The 21,587-nt window shown below is 46.8% G+C and overlaps 1 protein-coding gene across 3 annotated transcripts; it reads right to left on the reverse strand.

Moving 5' to 3' along the window:
- Window positions 1-1,079: 1,079 nt before the first annotated feature.
- LOC118026811 (ATP-binding cassette sub-family F member 2) lies at window positions 1,080-15,508 on the reverse strand. Of its 3 annotated transcripts, none has more exons than XM_035029823.1 (15): window positions 15,423-15,508; window positions 14,565-14,763; window positions 10,075-10,287; window positions 9,400-9,582; window positions 9,145-9,316; window positions 7,918-8,013; window positions 6,991-7,093; window positions 5,482-5,577; window positions 4,972-5,091; window positions 4,795-4,884; window positions 4,316-4,426; window positions 3,626-3,688; window positions 3,299-3,427; window positions 2,420-2,623; window positions 1,564-1,701 (listed from the first exon to the last, which is right to left on the reverse strand). In XM_035029823.1, exons 2-15 carry the CDS (start codon window positions 14,719-14,721, stop codon window positions 1,564-1,566), a joined length of 1,875 nt encoding a protein of 624 aa, XP_034885714.1. In that variant the 5' UTR covers window positions 14,722-14,763; window positions 15,423-15,508. The 3 variants fall into 3 exon arrangements, with proteins under 3 accessions (XP_034885716.1, XP_034885714.1, XP_034885715.1); XM_035029824.1 differs by lacking the exon at window positions 15,423-15,508 and adding an exon at window positions 14,862-14,966; XM_035029825.1 differs by lacking the exon at window positions 15,423-15,508 and having other exon boundaries at window positions 1,080-1,701; window positions 14,565-14,757.
- Between the last annotated feature and the right edge of the window lie 6,079 nt (window positions 15,509-21,587).

The following is a 21,587-nucleotide window of genomic DNA, read 5'->3' on the forward strand; positions in this document are numbered from 1 at the left end:
TCACCTCACGTTCACTCTCATCATTCCGCCTGCCCAGGGCCGCTCTTGGACTTCAGGGCCATCTGAGGTCCTATTCACCTTTCAAGTTAGAGCACCAATCCTGTCTTTCTAGCTAGCTACTCACAAGAAACCTTCCCCCCTTTCGAATCCTTCTGTGTCTCCTAACAAGTCACAACTGAGCATCTGATTTATGCCATCGTGTTCTCTAGTCAGTGTTGGTTTCCCCATTAGATCGTGAGTTCCTTAGGAGTTGAGACACCATCTGGGACTGATTAGATGGACTGTAATCAGCACTGAAAACTCATGGCTGTGTAGGTTTCCCCACAGGGACGGCTGCTGAGGTGGTATGATGAATCCGCATCAGTACAGATGGCCACCGGTGTGCCTGATGGACAAAGGTTGCAAGTGCTATTCAAGTTCAGATAGGTCATGCAGGGCCCTGGACGGGAAGTAAATGAGACCACGCTAACAAAAATTAAGGCCATGGACAGATAAAATACCAAGAATTCCTGTATCCCACCCAGGAGTGGTGGTTCACAAACTTCAGTGTGAAAAATGCAGACTCCAGACCATTTCTGCATCTCTCCCATCCCACCAAATGGAATCAATAGGTTGGGGCCTGGGGATCTGCATTTTAACAAGCACCACCTGCTCCAAGTGTTGTGGTGCAGGTCGCAGCAAGGGAGCCTCAGACCACTCTGAAAAACATGTCTCAGGAGAGTGGTTCTCAAAGTTCGAGCCCCAGACAAGCAGCATCAGCAGCACCTGGAAACTTGTAAGAAATGCTTTATAATTCCTGGTCTCACCCCCGACCTACTGAACCAGAAACCCTGAGGCAAGACCCAGTGACTGGTGATCTAATGAGTCTTCCAGGTGATTCTGATGTGTGTTGTGAGACAACAGCCTAACACAAGGCACAATTTCAAATCAAAGGAAGGAGAGTTATTCCAGCTCCTAAAGACTAGTCTTTAGTCTGCATCCATCCCACCAATTCCCACCCAAGCTCTTAAGTGTGTTGGCCCTGCAGGGAGGAGGGAAGTGAAGGGCCCAGAGACCAGAAAAGGAAGGTAGGGACCATGGCTGCTTCTTTCTTTATTGGACACTTTGTAGATGTCACGCAGGTCTAAAAGTTACACTGTTAAATAATTATTTAAAAACCGACCAGGACTAAAGCCCTGGCCCAGAGCTCCAAACCAGAAGCAGAAAGGAATGGGGGCGGTGGGCTGGGGGGTATTCCTCCAACATCACCAAAACCCAGAAAACGAGGACCCTAAGCTCTTTCACAGGCCAACCCAGGAATGTGGGCCCTTGGGCTAACCCTCAGGTGCCTCTGGCTGCATCACTATCAGGTCAGTAACCAGCAAGGAGCTGGCAGGAGAGCCAGCCGCGTCCAGACATGGACAAAAGTAACTGGAAGGACAGGAAACGGACAGGTACTGTCCAGCTGTAGATAAGATCACAGAGTGCAGCTAAGGCAGGTGGGGGCAGGGGAGGGGCTGGGGAGCGGTATTGCAGCAATGCAGGAGTGTGGCCCCAGAGGCCCGGCCCCGTCCGGGCAGGGGCTCACACATTATGGGTCCTCCTGGTGAGCTGGGGCTCTTCGCCCACCAGCTTGGACTTGAGGTGCTCCTTGTAGGCCAGGATGTCTCCTGGCCACTTGGTGATTGTCTGCTTCTCACAGACCCAGATTTCCTGTGCAACCTAGAAAGCAAATCTCAGGCTTAATAATCCTGGCCAGCACTCTCCCCGTCCCTGCCCAGAAGACCACTGTCAGGCGAATCCAGGAAGAAACCCCCAGCACCCAGCCCCATATCCAGCTCACAGTTTCACCATCTCTAGGTTCTTTGGGATGCCTAACCCAAGGGTACTGTAGCCAGCAGGTCTGGAGCCCTTCAAGCCAAGATCTGCTGTGTCTCCTCATCTCCACTTCCCCAACAGGGCCTAGATCTGTTTAGAGGCTTCACTCTCAGCTTCCTTTTCTCCACCCCATCTTTCCCCAAAGCTTCAGAGAAATGACCAGCAGCTTTTCCAGCAATGACTGGTGATAACCCTTTGTCTAATCCAAATCCTCCTTAGTATAATACTATTTCTATGCTAAAGAATCTTGGGGCAATAGTAAAAGCACCCTGTTCTCTACCCGACTCCCTCACCAATTCTGGCTAAAAAAATGCCAAATGTCAATTAGGCTAACATCCCCAAATAACCACTGAAAAAAATGAAGTATTTCTATTAAGAATTTCTAAGTTTCTCAGAGAGCCATAAAATCTGGTCCTCATCACCCTGTTTACGTCCTGAGACCTTTTCCCACATCCAATAAACATGTATGAAGTGCCCCCCTCCAACACACACGCCATGACTGTGTACTACCCAACCTCCTGATGCCCTCTGCCCTGACTCCCACTCCAGCCAGGGGCCTCACCTGCTGAATGAGTCTGAAATCATGGCTGACCAGCATCATACCACCCTCAAACTCATTGATGGCATCGGCCAAGGCGTCGATGGTCTCAATATCCAGGTGATTAGTGGGCTCATCCAGGAAGAGCATGTGGGGGTTCTGCCAGGCCAGCCAGGCCAGACACACTCGGCACTTCTGACCATCAGAGAGGTTCCGAATTGGGCTCACCTGAGTGGAACCGTGACATTTATAGAACTTGGTGTTACTCCCACCACACAGCATGACTCACCCCTCCCCACTGCCCCTCCATTAATGTTATCACCATTCTACAAAAAGGAAGGCCCAAGATCACAGAGGGAGACAGTGACACAGCTGGCAGTCTCTCCAGGCCTGTAGGGGGAGATGTGGAAGCCTGAAGCGCCTACCATCACTAAGGCCATACCTCTTGCTCTCTCTCGGCACTTACATCGTAACTAATTGGAACAATCTGGTGGCTCCTCAATCCAGATCTGAATCCAGGAACTTGTTTTCTAGGTTCCAATTTCCTTTGCCCTCAAGCACTACAGTTTATCTTGCTAGTCTGGGACCAGGGCATGTCAGAGACTGGCATGCTATCCCTGCCGCTCCCTCGTAAGGAGACCTGAATACTAAACTGCATACAACCTAGGGCAAAGGAAACCTAGTGGGTTCTCTTGGATGCTAGAATCAAAGGAAGACACTTTTCAGTAGAGCATACAACTCTTGATCTCAGGGTTGTGAGTTCAAGCCCCACGTTGGGTATGGAACCTACTTTGAGGAAAAAAAAAAAAAGAGAGACCCCAGGTGGCCAGAACAGTGTTTCCTAACCACATAGGCACAATCTCCCAGTTATCTGGGGTTGTTCCCCACATCCCCTTCGCTGACCTGCTGTTTCCCAGTGAGACCATATCGACCAATGATCTTCCTCATTTCTTCCTTCTCCTTGATCTCTGGGTAGCACTTCATCATGTACTCCAAAGGTGAGAGGTCTAAGTCCAGCTGCTCTTGTAAATGCTACAGGAAAAAGAGAATTCACTCAGATGTGACTGGTGTCCCACTTCAAAAGGAACCCTGCTGGGTTAACTGCTGAGTAACTCTACCTCTACCCAGGCACCTGTTCAAGATTCCAGGAGAAGCAGGCAAAAGCTGACTTGGTCACACACAGCCCCCTTCCCACACCCTGGACATCATTCCATACCCCAAGGCCTTTACCTGATGGTAACGCCCTATCTTCACATGAGAGTGTTTTCGGATCATCCCATCTGTGGGTAGTAGCTAAAAAGAAAAGAGTATTAGGTGGAAAGATAAGCACATAGAATGGGAAACTCGGTCAGAAGCAGACATAAGCAGAGTAGGAAAATAAGCATATGTTCACTGAACAAGATGCAGAACTTCCTAAACAGAATCTACACCACCTCACAGACTGCTAATCTGGACACTCTAAAAATATTTAGGAAGCTACACTCAAACAGATGTTCTCAAGGGGAGCAAAGATACTTGGTAATTAAATGTCTACTATAGAATGCACGACCTGTAAAACAAAGGACTTGGACATACCTACAACATAGGTTTTCTCAAACAAAAACATTGTCTCTAAATGCACATGTTCCTCTAAACGCTCTAACTGAAAACAAGGAAAAATGTTGAGACACATGCATGTTTTCTCTCTCTCACACTCTCACACACACACACACACAGATCCTCCTTCCCTCCCTCCCTCTGAGAAAACAGCTCCAAACTTCAGCACTGCCAGTGACAACATCCCCCACCCCAGAAGCCGGCTCACTCCCCACTGGTGTGCTCAGCCCCTCCAAGCATAGTGGCCCCTGCACACCTTCCCTCTTCCTCAGACACAGTAAGTACCTACTCTTAGAAATCCCACACGCCCACTTGGCACCATACCTCTCCAGTTAGCAGCTTCAGAAGAGTTGACTTCCCTGCTCCATTGGGCCCCACCAGAGCCACTCGCGTATCGAGATCAATACCAAATTCTAGATTGTTGTAGATGCAAGGCTGAGGTGGGTGTGAGAGAGAGATCAATACGAGGCTAGGTTCCCCATCAATCAATCTGGCTGGTTGATAACCCCGCCATTTCCCCAGTCACCACCGGCGGCGGGGGTGTGGAGGAGGGAGGCGGCTCTCCTAGCAGACCCCAACCCACTGCTTCCACCCACCCCCTCAGCTGAGCAGTTATCCTCCCAAGCACGTGAAGAGGGGTCACCGTGAGACCCTGATGAGGCACCTAAGCTACCATGTCTGAAATATCCCGTGACCACGTGGGTTAGCAGGGGGCTTCAGCAGAGGACAGCGGACTCGCTCAGCCAGTTGATGCTCGCCTTGTGAAATGCACCCCAGCCTCCCAACCACACAGGAGTACTCACCCCATCTTTTGTATACTTGAAGCTCACATTTTGCACCATAATGACAGGTGGAGGAATCTTGCCACACGGTGGGAAATAAAATGACAGTGTCTAGGAAGAGGAGAGGGTGCTTATCAAGGTAGGTTGTATCTTATCCACCTCACCGTAGGCCACTAACTGTACCGAAGCAGACCCCACCTTGTCGCTCACGACCCTCTCGGTCAGTCCCGATGCCATCATTTTCTGTAGTGTCTTCTCCTTGCTCTGGGCCTGCCGGGCCAGCTTGGCACTGCCGTGACCAAACCGGGCAATGTAGTTCTGAAAGAGACCAGAAATGGGGCTTGGAGGACGGGCAGGTGCCAAACAACTCATTTTAAATGTGGGGTAAATACTGGGGCGCCTGGGTGGCTCAGTCGTGAAGCGGCTGCCTTCGGCTCAGGTCATGGTCCCGGGGTCCTGGGATGGAGCCCCGCATCAGGTTCCCTGCTCGGCGGGAAGCCTGCTTCTCCCTCTCCCGCTCCCCCTGCTTGTGTTCCCTCTCTCGCTCTCTCTCTCTCTCTCTGTCAAATAAATAAAATCTTTTAAAAAATAAATAAATAAAAATAAACGTGGGGTAAATACTGAGGATGTCTTCCTGATTTCCAGCACCCCTAAATTCCCCAAATACCCTCATCCAACTCTCCTGGAGAATGTGAGCTCAGCTCTTACCTTCATGTGTGCAATCTGATCTTGCTCCCAGTGAAACCTCTTCATCTGGTTCTCCTCCAACTCCAGCCGTGTCTTCACATACTGATCATAATTACCCTGCAGAGAAATGTGCCAGGCAAGGCAGGCAGCTTTAACCTCGGTCCTGGTTCTCAGGGTTTAGGGGGATGCGGGGTGGCATCTGACTTGGCCCTGCCTATAAGACTGTGCGGTAGGGCGCCTGGGTGGCTCAGTTGGTTAAGCGGCTGCTTTCGGCTCAGGTCATGATCCTGGAGTCCCAGGATCGAGTCCCACATCGGGCTCCCTGTTCAGCAGGGAGTCAGTCTGCTTCTCCCTCTGACCCTCCCCCCTCTCATGCTCTCTCTATCTCATTCTCTCTCAAATAAATAAATAAAATCTTAAAAAAAAAAAAAGACTGTGCGGTAGGGAAAGAGGAAGTACATGAACAAAGCATACCCTAACCCAGAATCAGAGATCTTTCTAATTGTGTGCCTCTCACTCTTAGCTTAGCCAGAGCAGGACTCCAGAGCAAATCTTCAGGTTAGCCATAAAGACACCCACAGCACTGGCAGCAGTCCTGACCATAACTCATACGGACATCACGAGGCTCACAGCCTTCCAAGAGCACCTTCTACTCCTCCCCACCCTGCTTAGAGGGTGAAGCCCCATGTAGGCTACAGAAACTGCACCCAGAAAGGAAGACAGTAGACCAATCAGATTTAGGACGTAGCAAACACTGCACAATTGGACTGCCATGGTTTCTATCTGCAAAAAATTGGACTCAACCTAAATATTCATCAAAAAGGGCCTGACAAATAAGTTACTAGATAGCTACACAAAGAAATACTATGCAATTACTGAAAAGAATGAGGTAGCTCTATGCATATTCATATGGGAAGCAGTACAAGATACATTAAAGTGTAAAAGCAACCTATTGAAAAGAACAATTATTAACATTACAGTTCTGATATGTATACATGAAATTTTCCACAAATCCTTGCAAGTACACATGAAATCTCTGGAAGACTATACAAGAAATTATTAATACTCCCACAGTGAGCATAAGTATGAATGAAAAAGACTTCTATTTTCTTTCCTTTTTTGAAATATAGAAAATGAAAAGGAAAGGCAGACAAGTGGGCTGTTGAGATCCTGACTCCCATTCTTCATGGAAGGAGGGGTAAATGTGCTGTCATGAAGCAGAGTTAAGTAGTCATTCAAGAAGGCAGGGAGCAACAGGGACTGCCCGGGCACCATGAAAAGTCAGCCTCTTTACCAAAAAGCAAATACACACCACGTACACAGGCTGCCAATCGATGGCCTACAACCTGAGAGCAACTATTTTGAGACTAAAATAGAACAGGCTGCAGGACTCCTTGTCTACATCTTCTTATAGCAATAGGTAGAAAAGGGCTACTAAGTCTGTTTTGTTTTGTTTTGTTTTTTTTAAAGGAGAGCTTCAAGGAGCTGATAAGCACAGAGGTTGCCGTGGAGAAGCTGCGGCCCACTCACCGTGTAATACTTCAGCTTCTTGTTGTGCATATGAATGATGTTGGTACAGACACCATTCAGAAAGTCCTGGGAATGGGAGACGAGGACCAGGATGCGCTTAAAACTGTAAAGCAGAGAACCAGTCAGGGAGGTACTCAAAACTGTGACGGTCCACAACAGGGGAGCTGAGAGGCCCAGACAACCTTCATCTTTTCCCATCCTTATGCCGGAGCACCCTTTAGATTTAACAGCCAATTCCCTGCTCCCAGCAACCACCCAGGCCACCAGGGCACAATCCACCTGTAATGACACTTTGATGCCTTTCATTCTGAGTTTCCTCAATCTTTTGTTCTAATTTTCAGCAGAATGGGGTGGAGATGGTAGTTTACCACTGATGGTAAAAATAAGCGTGTTACACAAACATATCCATAAATGTCCCTAATGGGTGGGAAGAACTGAACAGGTCCGATAAAAATCACTATACTCTGCCTTTTGAAACACGTTACCAAGTCATTGCAGAGACCACTAAAAGCCTGCCCTCAGAGTTGGTACAATATTCCAGTTATTCAGCTCTTTAGCCATATGTCACTGCATCATGATCTTAAGTGGGAGTCCCCTCTTTACACGATGCATAGAAATACAATTAAGGAAAAATACTGTCTAAAGACATGTATGAAGTATGAAGGTGTTGTATTTTAAATGGGAAGAACCAAGAAAGTTAAAAAAACAACTGGCACATTGCAGACTAAAAATAACCAATCAAACAAAAAGGCCTGCCCTAAAGGTGCTTACCATTTTTTCAATCTGGCCTTCACCCAGCCTTGCATCAATTCCTTTTCTCACGGCTCCCCTATCACTGCAGTTTCCACGCATCCATTTCCTTTAGACTCTGCTCAAATCCCCCCTTCAGGACCTGCCCACTCCCAACCCCCATCCCCAGCCCCTTACGTCTTTAATTCTTCTTCCAACCACACACAGGCATCGAGGTCCAGGTGGTTGGTGGGCTCATCCAGGAGCAGCATGAAGGGCCGAATGAAGAGGGCTCTGAAGAATAGGAAAGGAGACAGAGCCCCTTCAGTCTGCTGGGGGCTACACAGGAGGGGACTGCCCTGCCTGCTACCTGCAACTCTGGTCAGGCCTGGCTTCAGTCCTGAAATCAATTCTAGGTTCTATACCTTCATGGAAAGGGGAGAACGAAGAGAGAAACCAGAGCTGAGATGAAAGGGCAGAAAACAGCGCTGAGAAGCACAAAGATGGCGCAGTTTGAGGATAAGGTTGTAAAAGTCCTTATGAGTCTGGAAAGTCTTTTATGCTGAAGTTGGTGACCAACAGGAAGACAAAAGGAGAGAGGAAATAAATTGCTAAAGCAAAAAGTATTCAAGTTAAACTTATCCAATGGGGTTGCCAGACTTTAGCCAGGAGGCCAAAAAATGTTCTCTTCTTAGGTGGAATCTCAAGTCAGCAGAAGCAAGGGGATAGCACTGGATCCTATACCCGCAGTCACCATACTGCAGAGCTTTTTAGAAATAAGATTTCCAGGCACCAAATTCCAGTATCCCAACTGCATGGATGTGAAGAAGAGGCTAGGAAATCTGTACTTCTAAAGCTCCCTAGGGGAATCAGAGGTAGCTAATCCCTGCTAGCACGTGGAACCACTGCTCTCATGGTCTAAGGCACACACAGAAAGCCTCGCTAAAGCAGCATCTCAAACCTCACCAATTTACTTGGCAGAGAACAGTGGGGTAAGGGAGCACCCATGGGGACTTTCTGGGGGGACTGCTGAGGGAACGATGGTCTCTACAAACTCACTTTGGGTCCAGGTCACAAGAGATAAGGACGGATTACTTAATAACTACCTAATATATTTTATCTTTATATAGCAAGAATCAGGACTGAAACACAAAAAAGGAAAGGATAGGAGTCAGGAAGAAAGAAATGGACCTACGTTACCATTTTACCTAGGGCTGATCCTAGGATTCCCAAACACTGTGCCAGAAATCCAACAATGATCATTTCAGTCAGGAAGCTCACTCATTAGCCCAAGCACACCATCCCCCTCCACACCGTTGATGTCTTGTTCTCTGACCCCTGTTCTCAACAGTTCCACTGAAGTAAGCATTCAACCCTGAGGGAAATGGGGAGCTACAGAGGGTAGAGAAGGAGGAAGGAACTCACCTGGCAAGGGCAACCCTCATTCTCCAGCCCCCACTGAAGTCTTTCAGCTTCTTGCGCTGCATGGCAGGAGTGAAACCCAGTCCATGCAAGATCCGTGAGGCCCTCATCTCCGCCTTGTCGGCATCCAGCTCTTCCAGTCGCTCGTAGAGCTCCATGAGCTTCTCACACTCCGCTGTGGGCAGTGAATGGTTCGTGAGGCTCCCTGGGCCTTCCCTGGGAGGAGGTCCACCCCCACCCCTAGGTCTGGAGCCCTACCATCCTCGTGAGCCAGCCGCTCAGCCTCCCTCTCCAGCATGGCCCGCTCTGTGTCGACTTCCATCACACACTGCAAGGGTGTCTTGTCACTAGGGGGCATCTCCCGAGTCAGATGGTAGATGTCAATGTGCTCAGGGATGGGCACTTCCCGTTTCCCAATAGCAGAGAGCAGCATGGACTTTCCTGAGAACAGCAGGCAAAGAATGGGAAGAGGACACTCCGCACAGGTCTGCCTATCAATCTGCTGTACCAGTTCCTCCACTCTAGCCAAACCATGACCTCACCATTGTTTTTAGTACCTTCCTTCCTTCCTTTCATTTGTTTAAATCCTACTATTAGTTACCCCCACCCCCCTGCTTTCTGGTGCTACCTTTCCAACCTTCCTCCAATTCTTGTCCCACCCCTCTTCCGTCCAGTCAGATCACCTACAGCGGCCTCACACACCACAGTGCTGTCCTCCCACCCACTTCTCCAGCACCTACTATCTGTAACTACTCATGTGGTACTTACCACATACTGCTCTGTACTGCTAGTTCCTTTTCCCTGGACATATGTGGTCTCCCACCCATATTGTAAACTCCTTGCTTTGCACATAGCTGGTGCTAAGTAAATACTTGCTGAGTGACAGACGAGCCAAGGAGAGATACCTCCCACCTCGCCTTCCAAGGGCCTCACCAATTCCATTTAAGCCAATGAGGCCATAACGACGGCCTGAGTTTAATTCCAGTTTGGTGTCACTGAGCAGCTCTTGACCATGAAAGGTGAGGGAGAGGTTGATAATGTGGGCGTCGGTACTGTTGGGGTGAGAGGCAAGGACACCAGTGACAGCTCGAGCAGCAGCTTTCTTCATCTCAAAGTCCTCTAGCTCCTTTGTCAGCATATCCACTTCTGGAGACAGGAAAGAAGTTTGGGAAGAGGGTAAGAGAGACCCCGCCCTCGCACTAAAAGAGCATTCAGACAGCTCAGTTAGTGGAGAATCAGCCTTTTAAACTGAGGGTCCAGGGTTCGAGTCCCTGTTTGGGCATTGGAGGTTTTTGCCCCTTCCTCAGGTGACCAAATGTTATCATACGAAGACCCAAATGCTGAAAAAGGCATGCCCTGCAGGACCTGGGTTCAAGATCAAGTGGAGCTGACTCAGATGTTTCACAAGCTTTACCGAGTGTATACATTGTATACAGATCTGTCCGAATACCCTCCTTTCATGGACTACTTTTTACTTCACAACTTAGTTCTTTTAATTCTAACATCTCTTGTTCTTAAATGACATAAATGCATGAGGGGAATGGCTAGAACTCCCAATTTTCCTTCATGTCTATGTGTTAAAGAATCAGTCCTAAAACCCAAAAGAAAGCAGATGCTACAGAAGCGCAATTCTGCTATTCCATGACCTAGTGGAATTCCATATTCCAGATATGCTTCTAAGCAGCACAGAAGGGACCAATGTGAGAAAATGCATAAAGGGATCAACACACGCGGGAAGCCAAGGCTGGGAAAACCAGATGTTCCTAAATCTGGAGGGTTTCAGAGATGCAAACTGACCGTGGGCTGTTGTGCCTTTGTGGTTTCTTAGGCAGTAGTACATCTTTAGCTTGGGAAGAATGATTAATATTAATGGCGATTCAATGTTGAGTTTACTCTGTGCGAGACTGTGCCACATCATCATTCCCCAGCTAACTTAGTCCTTACAACACGTGTAAGATACATACTTATAATCCCTGTTTTATAAATGAAGAGGTTAAATAACACAGCCCAGGTCAAAAAAGCTAGTTAGTAAAAAAAAAAGCTAGTTAGTAAGTGACAGAGCCAGAATTTGAACCAGATGATCTTACCTACGTCACTACACTTACTACCTTTACACAAAGGAAGGTGCCCATGAAGTATTATTGAAGTGGGACAGACATGGGGGCAGACGGAGTCCTGGTAAGCTTCTTCCAAAAGAGAATAAGGCTGTTTATTTACCTTTTTGGGAAGGAGTCAGGAGTTATACACGAGGTTCCACTATTATGAGAATCTTTTGGTGTTTTAGTTTTTGTCACCCTTACCTATGTTCCCTTAGTGATTTTACAGAATCCCTGCAATGAGAAAAGACTATGTGCTTGTCCTCAGGAGGAATAAAGATGGGGTAGAGGGGTGAAGAGAGCGCTCTCCTTGGGGACAGCAACTCCAAGAGAGAGGGTGAGGGGTGCTCAGTCTGAGATCACTCTCTGAAGACCCCCTCCTGTCACGTGATTTCTAGTGCTGGCGCCATTACCCACCTTGGGACTAACCCGCTCTACCTTCAAGGAGTCCACACTAAGGGCAGGGACTGCTCCTCTAGACAGATGGCAGGCACTCCATATCCACCTCAGCTCCCAGTACAGTGTGTCATCAATAAAAGTGCCTGACGACTACTTTTTGAATGGAGATCAAAGTTCTTGTTTTTACTGAATGAAGGAACTTCCAGTCTCTTTTCTATGTGGTTGAGGTCTCAGGCTTCCCACAACTCCGCTTCATGCCAATCCCTATTCTAGATGCTGAGAAGATGGGAGTAAGAAGAAGTTTATGATCTAGACCAGGAGTTAGTAAACTTTTTCTTAAAGGGCCAGATGCTAATTATTTCAGGGTTTATGGGCTAAGTGGCAAAATCAAGACGTTTGAAATGTAACCACTTTAAAAAATGTAGAAAACCATTCTTAGCTTAGGAGCGGGGTAGCTTAAAAAAAGCCTGGCCAGATTTGGCCAACTGCCTGTTTTTATAAAGTTTTACTGGAACACTGCCACGCTCATCATTTGCAGAGTGTCTGTGGCTGCTTTCCACTACAATGGCAGAGCTGAACAGCTGCGACAGAGACCATACGGCTCACAAAGCTACAAATACTTACTATCTGGATCTTTATAGAAAAAGTTTGCCGATCCCCGGTCTAGCTCTCCATCTGCTCAGGCAAGAGGAAGATCAAAATTAAGGAAAAGCTATATACTCTTTTCTCTTGACCTCTTCTAGTTTACGGCATCTAGGACCTAAGTCACCTTCCAAGCTTCAAAAGTAAGAGACTTAAAACAGACCTCATTTTCTAAGCCTACAGCATCCCAGGGAACACTTGTCACTTAAAGACAAGTGAACAGTACTGAATAGATGGAAAAGGGATTCTGGAATAAACTTCATCAGAATACTGTAGATTTCACAAGAAGTCCCTTTCTACTCATTTCCCAAACAAGAGGACAAGCTGAACTCCAGCGTCTGCCCTGAAGAGTCTCACATTCTAAAGGTTAAGCTGTCAGAGGTCACTTTCTTTGATATTTATTTCGATCTTTCCATACCTTACTACCTAAGGAAGACTGTGTGACAATGGCAATCAATAAAGGTTGGAGAATGGTGACCTGCAGCATCAAGTTATCTCACACTTAGCGAGGAGAGAGGACTCAGTCTTGGGAGAGGGAGCAGAAACGACATGGGTCCCTGATAATAAGAAATGTTTTAAGAGGGCTGGAAAGAAAACAGATGTCACATTTCAGAACAGCAGCTGCCTGAAGAAGAAAGGTGAAAGCTAAAGCTCTCCTATTACTGAGATGGGGATACCACAGCTGGGTTCCCTGGAAATCCTATTTTCCAAGGGGCAAAAGTGAAGGAGAAATTTGTAATGGGAACAGTGGACAATAGTCTCAAGTAGGATTCACTTTGCTACCTTTCCAATTCAGCGAGAAAGCTGATGAGAGACACTGCTTCACCATGGTTCCTGAGGACCTAGACGGGACCCCACCTCTCTATTTTAGAGATCACAACTCAGCCTCCTCATTCACTCCCATCATTTTCAACTTGGCAATCCTCCACTACTCTGGCCAGGAATAAAACTTCCCTGTGGCTTGACCTTACTGCACCAGCTTTCTCCCATAATTCTTATTTTGGAGACGTTTCCTACCACTCAGCTCTCTCCTCTCAATCACTTTTAACTCCCCCTTTTCTGAATTCCTATCTGTTATGACTTGTATTAGTAATTTCGCTCTCCTCTTCAAACATTTACTTAGTATCTCCATCTGCAAGGTTAGTCCTACAAAAAAGTATAACCCAAGAAACGTGGTCCCCGAACTCAAAGATCAAACGATTTTGATGAACAAACAGAAGACACAACATAAAAAGTAACACTATATGACAGCACAGGGGTAGAGTGAGTGATATTATTTTAAAGGTCAGGTTTGATGCGGAAAGTTTTGCTATCCTGAGCTGGGCCCCGAGAGCAATGTCAAATGCAGCTAGCACAAAAATTGTGGCTTTAGAACCTTAGTGTGGGGCGCCTGGGTGGCTCAGTCGTTAAGCGCCTGCCTTCGGCTCAGGTCATGATCCCAGGGTCCTGGGATCGAGCCCCGCGTCGGGCCCCCTGCTCCGTGGGAAGCCTGCTCCTCCCTCTCCCACTCCCCCTGCTTGTGTTCCCTCTCTTGCTGTGTCTCTCTCTGTCAAATAAATAAAATCTTTAAAAAAAAAAAAAGAACCTTAGTGTATAAGGGCAAAAATGTCATGACTAGTCAAGACACAATAATAGTCTGGATGGAGCAGGTCTGTTTGGGGAATTTTCAGAGGGGCAGAAAGAAGGTCAGGAAGAGACTTCCAAGGGCCTGGAAAATTCTGTGTCACACACTGTCATCTTTCCCCAGCTGGACTGTAAGTTATCAGAGAGCAGACAGTTCAAAGTGCATCAGTATGTAGCATGGTGTCTAGCACTTGAGAAGTGCTCAATAAATATTTCCCAAAATATAAATAACAGAAAAGCATCTTTTCCCAGGAAAAATCCAAAAAAGCAATTCATAAGTTTCTCTCTTGGTAGAGTTACCACCCCTGGAAGGCCAGAGGTATGATGTGGCAAAGAACCCGGCACACTGACCACCACGTGTGGAAATGGAAAATGAGAAAAGGGCAAGGAATTGACCTCCTCCTCAGGCTAGCATGCAGAGCACCAAGATAGCACAATACCCATACATTTGTTTGCCACTAGGTATGTGAGAACCTTGTGTTCGGTTTTCCCGATCAATAGCAAAAGGGCACAGCTCCACTTCTATGGGTCTGGTTCATCATGCAAAGTTTTGTGGCACCAGATACATTCTCCAGTGCCCTCCGCATCAGGATTCTGACTCCAGTATGGGCATCCATTAAGTTGTAGCAACCATCCCAGGAACCCACGTCTCCCTCAATTCACCTGTGGTCTCTCGGCCATTGGCCTCATGTTTCTCCTCTGCCATCTGTGGTTCTGTGACAGTATCTCCGTTTTCTTCGTGTCCCTTTCTGGGCCGCTGTCGTGCTTTGGCAGCTTCCTTCTTTTTGGCTGCCTTCTTCTTGGCCAGGTCAGAGGGCATGGTGATGAACCACAGGGGTACGAAACTGTTCTTACACGGAGCCTGAAGAAAGGCAAACACCCCACAATTCTGAACCTGTAGTAGAAAGCCTGGGCCCTGCTCCATCCCGCTCAGGAATTTTCCTATCAAGCTTCGGATACCCTGCTCCGCCCACGCCTAGCCGCTCCAAATTTTGTCAGGGTCTCTCAAGCCAATTCTGGTCCTCGGCCGCTCTTCTAATCTTAACATCGCTTCCCTCGGGCTTTGTCCACCAATCCCCACGGACTGCCTCACTCTGGAAACGCTCCTCCTTTCAGGGCCTCCAGTTAGGGACCAGGGTCCGTCCCCTCGGCAGAGGTCCCCGTCTCCGGTTTCCCCACAACTTGGCTCTCGGCGCTCCAGCCGGCCACCTCACTTTCCCGGGCTTCCTCCTCCCGTCTGCCTCAGTCGTCCTCTCCGTTTCCCCCTCTACAGCACCGAGCCGTCGGGCCCAGCTTCTTCCCGGGACGCACTCGTCTTCCCCTCGGTGAGTCCCCGCAGGGTCCCCTCGCTCGCCACCCCCGGGACTTTCCCCAGCCCCCGCCCGTCAGCGTCTCTCCCTGGGCCCTTTCTTCTCTTCCGCAGCCTCCTCCATCCCGACCCCATCCCTCCTCCCTCTTCTCTTCTTCCCTCCCCCCTCACCGGCCAGCACCCTCCCCCCGGCGCCCCTTCCCCCAACTCACTGGGCCTCGCCGCTCGGCCTCTGTCGCAACAGAGCTGCTCCTTGGGCTCCGCGTGCGGCCGGCTCGCCAGCCAATCACGGCATCGCGCGGCTGTCGGCGCGCCGCCGCGCAGATTCCTGGGAAGTGTTGTTCTCGAGTCGCGGCAGCCAGGGCGGAGACCCCTCCTCGAGAACTACCGTCTACCGCAGGGACCTGCCGGGCTCTCGTGACGTCATCAGGATGCGCGAGGACGGGCGTGATTAGAGTCCAAGAGCCGGCCCCCACCCTGCCCGCTTTGGGGACTGGAAACTGCAACTCCCAGACTGCTCCTCGGATAAGGGGCGGGGCCTTCCAGGCTTTACCCCACCTCTCAAAAATGTGTTGAGTTCTGTGCAGATACTGAGTTTATAGGGCCGCCGCGCCGGCTCAAACAGCAGGGCGAGCGACTACACTTCCCAGCATGCGTCAGGAGGGAGTGGGTCGAAACAATGGGGAGAGGAGAGGAGAGAGGAGGAGAGGAGAGGGGTGGAGGGAGAAGGAGGAGGAGGGAGGAGGAAGAGTGAGGCGACTGGGAAGAGAGGGTCGAGAAGGAGGCGCGTCACGACGAAGATGATGCGAAGAACAGAGTTCCTCTTTGAAAGAAAGGCGTCCTCGTTTTATGGAACCGAGATTTTAGATGCTGGTCCTGTGTTAACCAAACTTTTAGAGGGTGCCGAACGTTGTTCCTGAACCTTTGCCGCTTAGCCTACACACTCCAGAATTGTTAGATTTCCATGAAAGCCGTGTAAGTCTGCTGGTAAGAGTTCTGAAGTTTAAAAAAAAAAAGTCCCCTTTTCTGAGTTTAGCTGTATCACCAGTTAGGCTTGTAACCTTGCCCTTTTTTTTCCTCTTGAGTCTTACGGTTTAAAATCCCTCACGGACTTCTCATCGCCCACATTGTAAATCCCAAATTTGTAGCCTCAAATACAAGGAAGACCTTTTGTGATCCCTGTTACTTCTCCAGGATTTTGATCAGCGGCGCCCCACTGTCAGTGACACGGCTAGAGGGAGGCAAATGAAGCTTTTAATCCCTTTGAGCACATTCTCCAAAAGTGCCCCCACCTCAGTAAAAAAAAAAAAAAAAAAGAGAGAGAGAGCTCACTCTTCTCCCATGGAATGAACTAGTTTTCCTCTTCAAACTTGATGCTCCTCTAGGGTCTACTTGTATTTCAAGCAAGCCTTGCTATTTCATGCCTTCATGCCTTGAGTATAGCTTTTTCTAGAATATCCTCCACCAATTAAGTGCCCATCATATGTCAGGCTCAGAGCTAGATCCTGGAGTTGTAATGGAGACAAGTTATTCCCTGACCTCAGGGAGCTCACAATTAAGAAAGAACATTTTTTTTTTTTTAAAGATGTTATTTATTTGTCAGAGAGTGGGCACTCACAAGCAGGGGGAGGGGTAGGCAGAGAGAGAAGCAGACTCCCCACTGAGCAGAGAGCCGTGCATTGGGGGCTCAATCCCTGGACCCTGAGATCATGACCTGAGCCGCAGGCAGACGCTTAACCTACTGAGCCACCCAGGCGCCCCTGCAAAGCCTTTCTTTATGAAGCAGAGAAGTTATATATGGTTGTGGATCACATAAAATCACTCATCCAAGCACCTAGCCTCTTGGGAGCACTGTCGACAATATGCCTCCCTCTCCCAGCCTCATTAAAATGTGTAGTTACAGGCAGGTTACAGAAAACTGACATTTATTATGCTCTTACATTTTATGCTGTCCCATTTAATCCCTCCTCCCAAACTCTGAGGTGGGTATTATTACCATTTTGCAGATTGAAAACAAAAGCACAGAGCTGTTAATAAAACAACACTGCTGGTAGGAGACAGTGCTGGGATTTGAGGCTGGAATTTTCTGGTTTGTAAAATGGCTTGGGATGGCCAGAGAAAGATTAACCAGCTACTTCTCTGAAGCCACCCACATAGCAACCAATCACATCCATGATTTCCCATGATCAACAGTTGCTGGGCAGAGTCTCCCTCAGCACAGCAAGAGTGGCTTAGAAAAATTGTTGGCCACCTAGAATTTCTGCCATTCTCACCTAAGGTTCTGATCTTTTGCAGGGAACAGACCTGGGTATGGGGGAGAAAGAATTGGGAAAATGGGAGGGAGAGAGTGAGAGAGATGTGGGAAGAGAGGAGAAAAAAAGAACTGGTTAAGTTTGAAAAAATCACAGGTCAGTGCTGGAAGAAAAAACATTTGGTCTGGGCTCTTTATTTAAAATATGAAGAAACGGGCACCTGGCCGGCTCAGTTGGTGGAATGTCCAACTCCTGATCTCGGGGTGATGGGTTCAAGCTCCACGTTGGGCGTAGAGCCTACTTTAAAAAAAAATAAAGTAAAACATGAAGAAACTGAGACCCAAAGAAGGAAATGTCTCATCCAGAATTACCTAGAAACTTAGTAACCAAGAAGGGTCTGGAACTGTGTTGTTCAATGTGGTAGTCCCTACCCATATATGGCTGTGGAGCACTTGAAATGTGGCTAGTCTGAATTGACTGTAAGTGTAAAATAACCATCAATTTCAAAGACTGTGTGTGGAGACAAAGGAGGCAAAAATATGCAATGGGAAAAAGATAGTCTCTTCACTAAATGGTGTTGGGAAAAGTGGACAGCTACATGCAAAAACGGAGGAGGAGGAGGAGGAGGAGGAGCAGGAGGAGAAGCTGGGCCACTTTCTTACACCATACATGAAAATAAACTCAACATGGGTTAAAGACCTAAATGTAAGACCTGAAAGCATAAAATTCCCAGAACATAGGCAGTAATCTCTTTGACATCAGCCGTAGAAACATTTTTCTAGATATGTCTTCTTCGGCAAGAGAAACAAAAGCAAAATTAAACTATTGGACGACACCAAAATAAAAAGCTTCTGCACAGCAAAGGAAACCATAAACAAAACAAAAAAACAACCCACCGAATGGGAGAAGATATTTGCAAATGATATATCCAATAAGAGGTTAATAAGTAAAATAAAGAACTTACACACTCAACACCAAAAAAATCTGAATAATCTAATTTATTTTGTTTTAAGATTTTTACTTATTTGACAAAGAGAGACACAGAGAGAGAAGGAACATAAGCAGGGGGAGTGGGAGAGGGAGAAGCAGGCCTCCCGCAGAGCAGGGAGCCTGATGCAGGGCTCGATCCCAGGACCCTGGGACCATGACCTGAGCCGAAGGCAGATGCTTAACAGCTGAGCCACCCAGGCGCCCCCTGAATAATCTAATTTAAAAGGGGCAGAAGACATGAACAGATCTTTTTCCAAAGAAAATGACCAACAGTTACCTGAAAAAATGCTTAACATCACTAATCTTCAGGGAAATGCAAATCAAAACCACATCCCACTTGTCAGAATGGCTAAAATAACACAAGAAGTAAGTGTTGGTGAGGACATGAAGAAAAAGGAACTCTCATGTACTGTTGGTGGGAACACAAAGTGGTGCAGCCACTGTGGAAGACAGTATGGAGGTTTCTCAAAATATGAAAAGTAGAATTACCATACGATCCAGTAATTCCACTACTGGGTATTTACCTAAAGAAAACAAAAACACTAATTCGAAAAGATATATGTGCCTCTACGTTTACTGCAGCATGATTTACAATAGCCAAGATATGGAAGCAACACAAGTGTCCACAGATAATGAATGAATAAAGAAAATGTGATATATATGCACAGTGGAGTATTACTCAGCCATAAAAAATGAAATCTTGCCATTTGCAATAGCATGGATGGATCTAAGGGTATAATGCTAACTGAAATAAGTCAGTCAGAGAAAGACAAATACCATATGATTTCACTCATGTGTGGAATTTATGAAAAAAATGAACAACAACAAAAAAGGAAGACAAAAAAACAGACTTTTAACTATAGAGAACAAACTGGTGGTTACCAGAGAGGAGGTGGGTGGGGGGATGGGTGAGACTGGTAAAGGGGATTAAGAGTAGACTTATCAGGGGGCACCTGGGTGGCTCAGTCATTAAGTGTCTGCCTTTGGCTCAGGTCATGATCTCAATCCTGTCCATTGCCCCCCCATTCCCCCCTTCCCTCCCCCCCATGGAGCCCCATATCCGGCTCCTTTCTCAGCAGGGAGCCTGCTTCTCCCTCTCCCTGTGCCCCTTCACCCCGCTTGTGCTCTTGCTCACCATCTCTCTCTCTAATAAATAAATAAAATCTTAAGAAAAAGGAGAGACTTGGGCGCCTGGGTGGCTCAGTTGGTTAAGCGACTGCCTTTGGCTCAGGTCATGATCCCGGAGTCCTGGGATCGAGTCCCACATCGGGCTCCCGGCTCAGCGGGGAGCCTGCTTCTCCCTCTGACCCTATCTCCTCTCATGCTGTTTCTCTCTCTCTCTCTCTCTCTCTCTCAAATAAATAAATAAATAAAATCTTTAAAAAAAAAAAAAGAAAAGAAAAAGGAGAGACTACACTTATAACAAGCACTGAGTAATGTATGTAATTGTTGAATTACTATATTGTACACCTGAAACTAGTATAACCCTATATGTTATACTGGAATTTAAAAAAAAAAAAAAAGAAAAAAGAAAAAGATTGTCCGTGGGAAAAAATGTAAAATATCTCAATTTTTTATATTGATTACATGTTGAAATTATATTTTGATATGTTTAATAATATAATAAATATATTATTAAAATTAATTTCATCTGTTTCTTTTTCCTTTTTAAAAATGTGAAAATTTTAAATTACATATACAGCTCACATTATATTTTTGTTGGACAATGCTGGTCTGGAACCTGTATCTCCCAGAGTCGAGGTAAGCATCCATACTCTGCTTCCCAGGGTCTATTCTAACAAATCATTCACTTACCACTTATTATGTGCCAGTTGCTCAGGGGAGATCAAATTGCAGTCTAACTGAGGATAAAAACCAAAACACAGTAAAGGAAAACAAATGCTGGTAACTTCTATCTTATATACTTCCTAGAATGATGGTTCTTAACTCTACCAGCCCCAATGTTCCCTTTTAATAGCAAACTTTTTTTTAATAACACCTCCTTACTATTTTGAAATAAAGTTCATAGATGATATAACCTAACTACACACATAAATTAAAAAAAAAAATTATTGTGTCTTAACCATAACAGAAAAAAAGGAGAGACTTGCCAGTAATTGTTATTTCACTATGCTAGAAAACATAATTAGTCATATGTTTGTACCTGCATATAGGATCACCTTGAACGTGACAGTACAAATACAGACAGAACGCCAGGAGGACACTGCTGTCTGTGATACAGTTCTCCAAAATAGTAACTTAGTAAATTCCTGAACGAAACAAAGTATTATCTTCCTTCCATTTACATGATACATTCCTTGAAAATTCTGCACATATTACAACCCTGCAAAATTACTTTGTTTTTATATATAAAACACAGGCTCTTGGGGCGCCTGGGTGGTGTCTGCCTTCGGCTAGGCTCAGGTTATGATCCTGGGGTTCTGGGATTGAGCTCCACATCAGGCTCTCTGCTCAGCGGGGAGCCTGCTTCTCCCTTTCCCTCTGCCTGCTGCTCCCCCTGCTTGTGCTCTCCCTCTCTGCCAAATAAATAAATAAAATGTTTTGAAAAATAAAGCACAGGTTCAAGGATTAGTTAATTATAACTTTTTTTTCCACTTACATGAACTTTTAGGAGAACATTTGAAAGCTGTGTGGGCTGGGTGATTTCCTCTTGTGTGACAGTCTTGCAAAGTGCAGGATTTGTAGCATTCTTGGCTCCTCCCGTCAACCATAAAACGAGATTGCCCCCCTCATACACTTGCAAATTGCCTATTAGGGATGTGCCTTCCCTGTTGGAAACCTGTTGTGCTCTTTGGAAGGCCCGGCCAGCCCTCCAGCCTCCCCTTGGGCTTTTTTTGCCTCTCTCATGGGACTTTAGCTGGCCCTGGCCTTCCCAGTTCTCTAGGGCAGTGTCTTTCCTCTTTCAGGTCCTATGTGCTCTGCTCTTTGCCCAGAAAACTCCTCTCCACTTTTTGCCTAGGTAACTTATTCAATCTTTGGATCTCAGCATTCCCAAATTCCCGATCTAATTTAATGCTTCCTGTCATGTTTTTCTGCTGGTCTCTACTTTCTGCAATGATACTTATGACAGGTTGCGATTTCCTTTCTACCTGTTCATATTTTTGGTATGTCAGT

The sequence above is a fragment of the Mirounga leonina genome, unplaced genomic scaffold (assembly GCF_011800145.1).
Source record: "Mirounga leonina isolate KUSES-001 unplaced genomic scaffold, KU_Mleo_1.0 Mir_321, whole genome shotgun sequence".
NCBI classification, from domain to species: domain Eukaryota; kingdom Metazoa; phylum Chordata; class Mammalia; order Carnivora; family Phocidae; genus Mirounga; species Mirounga leonina.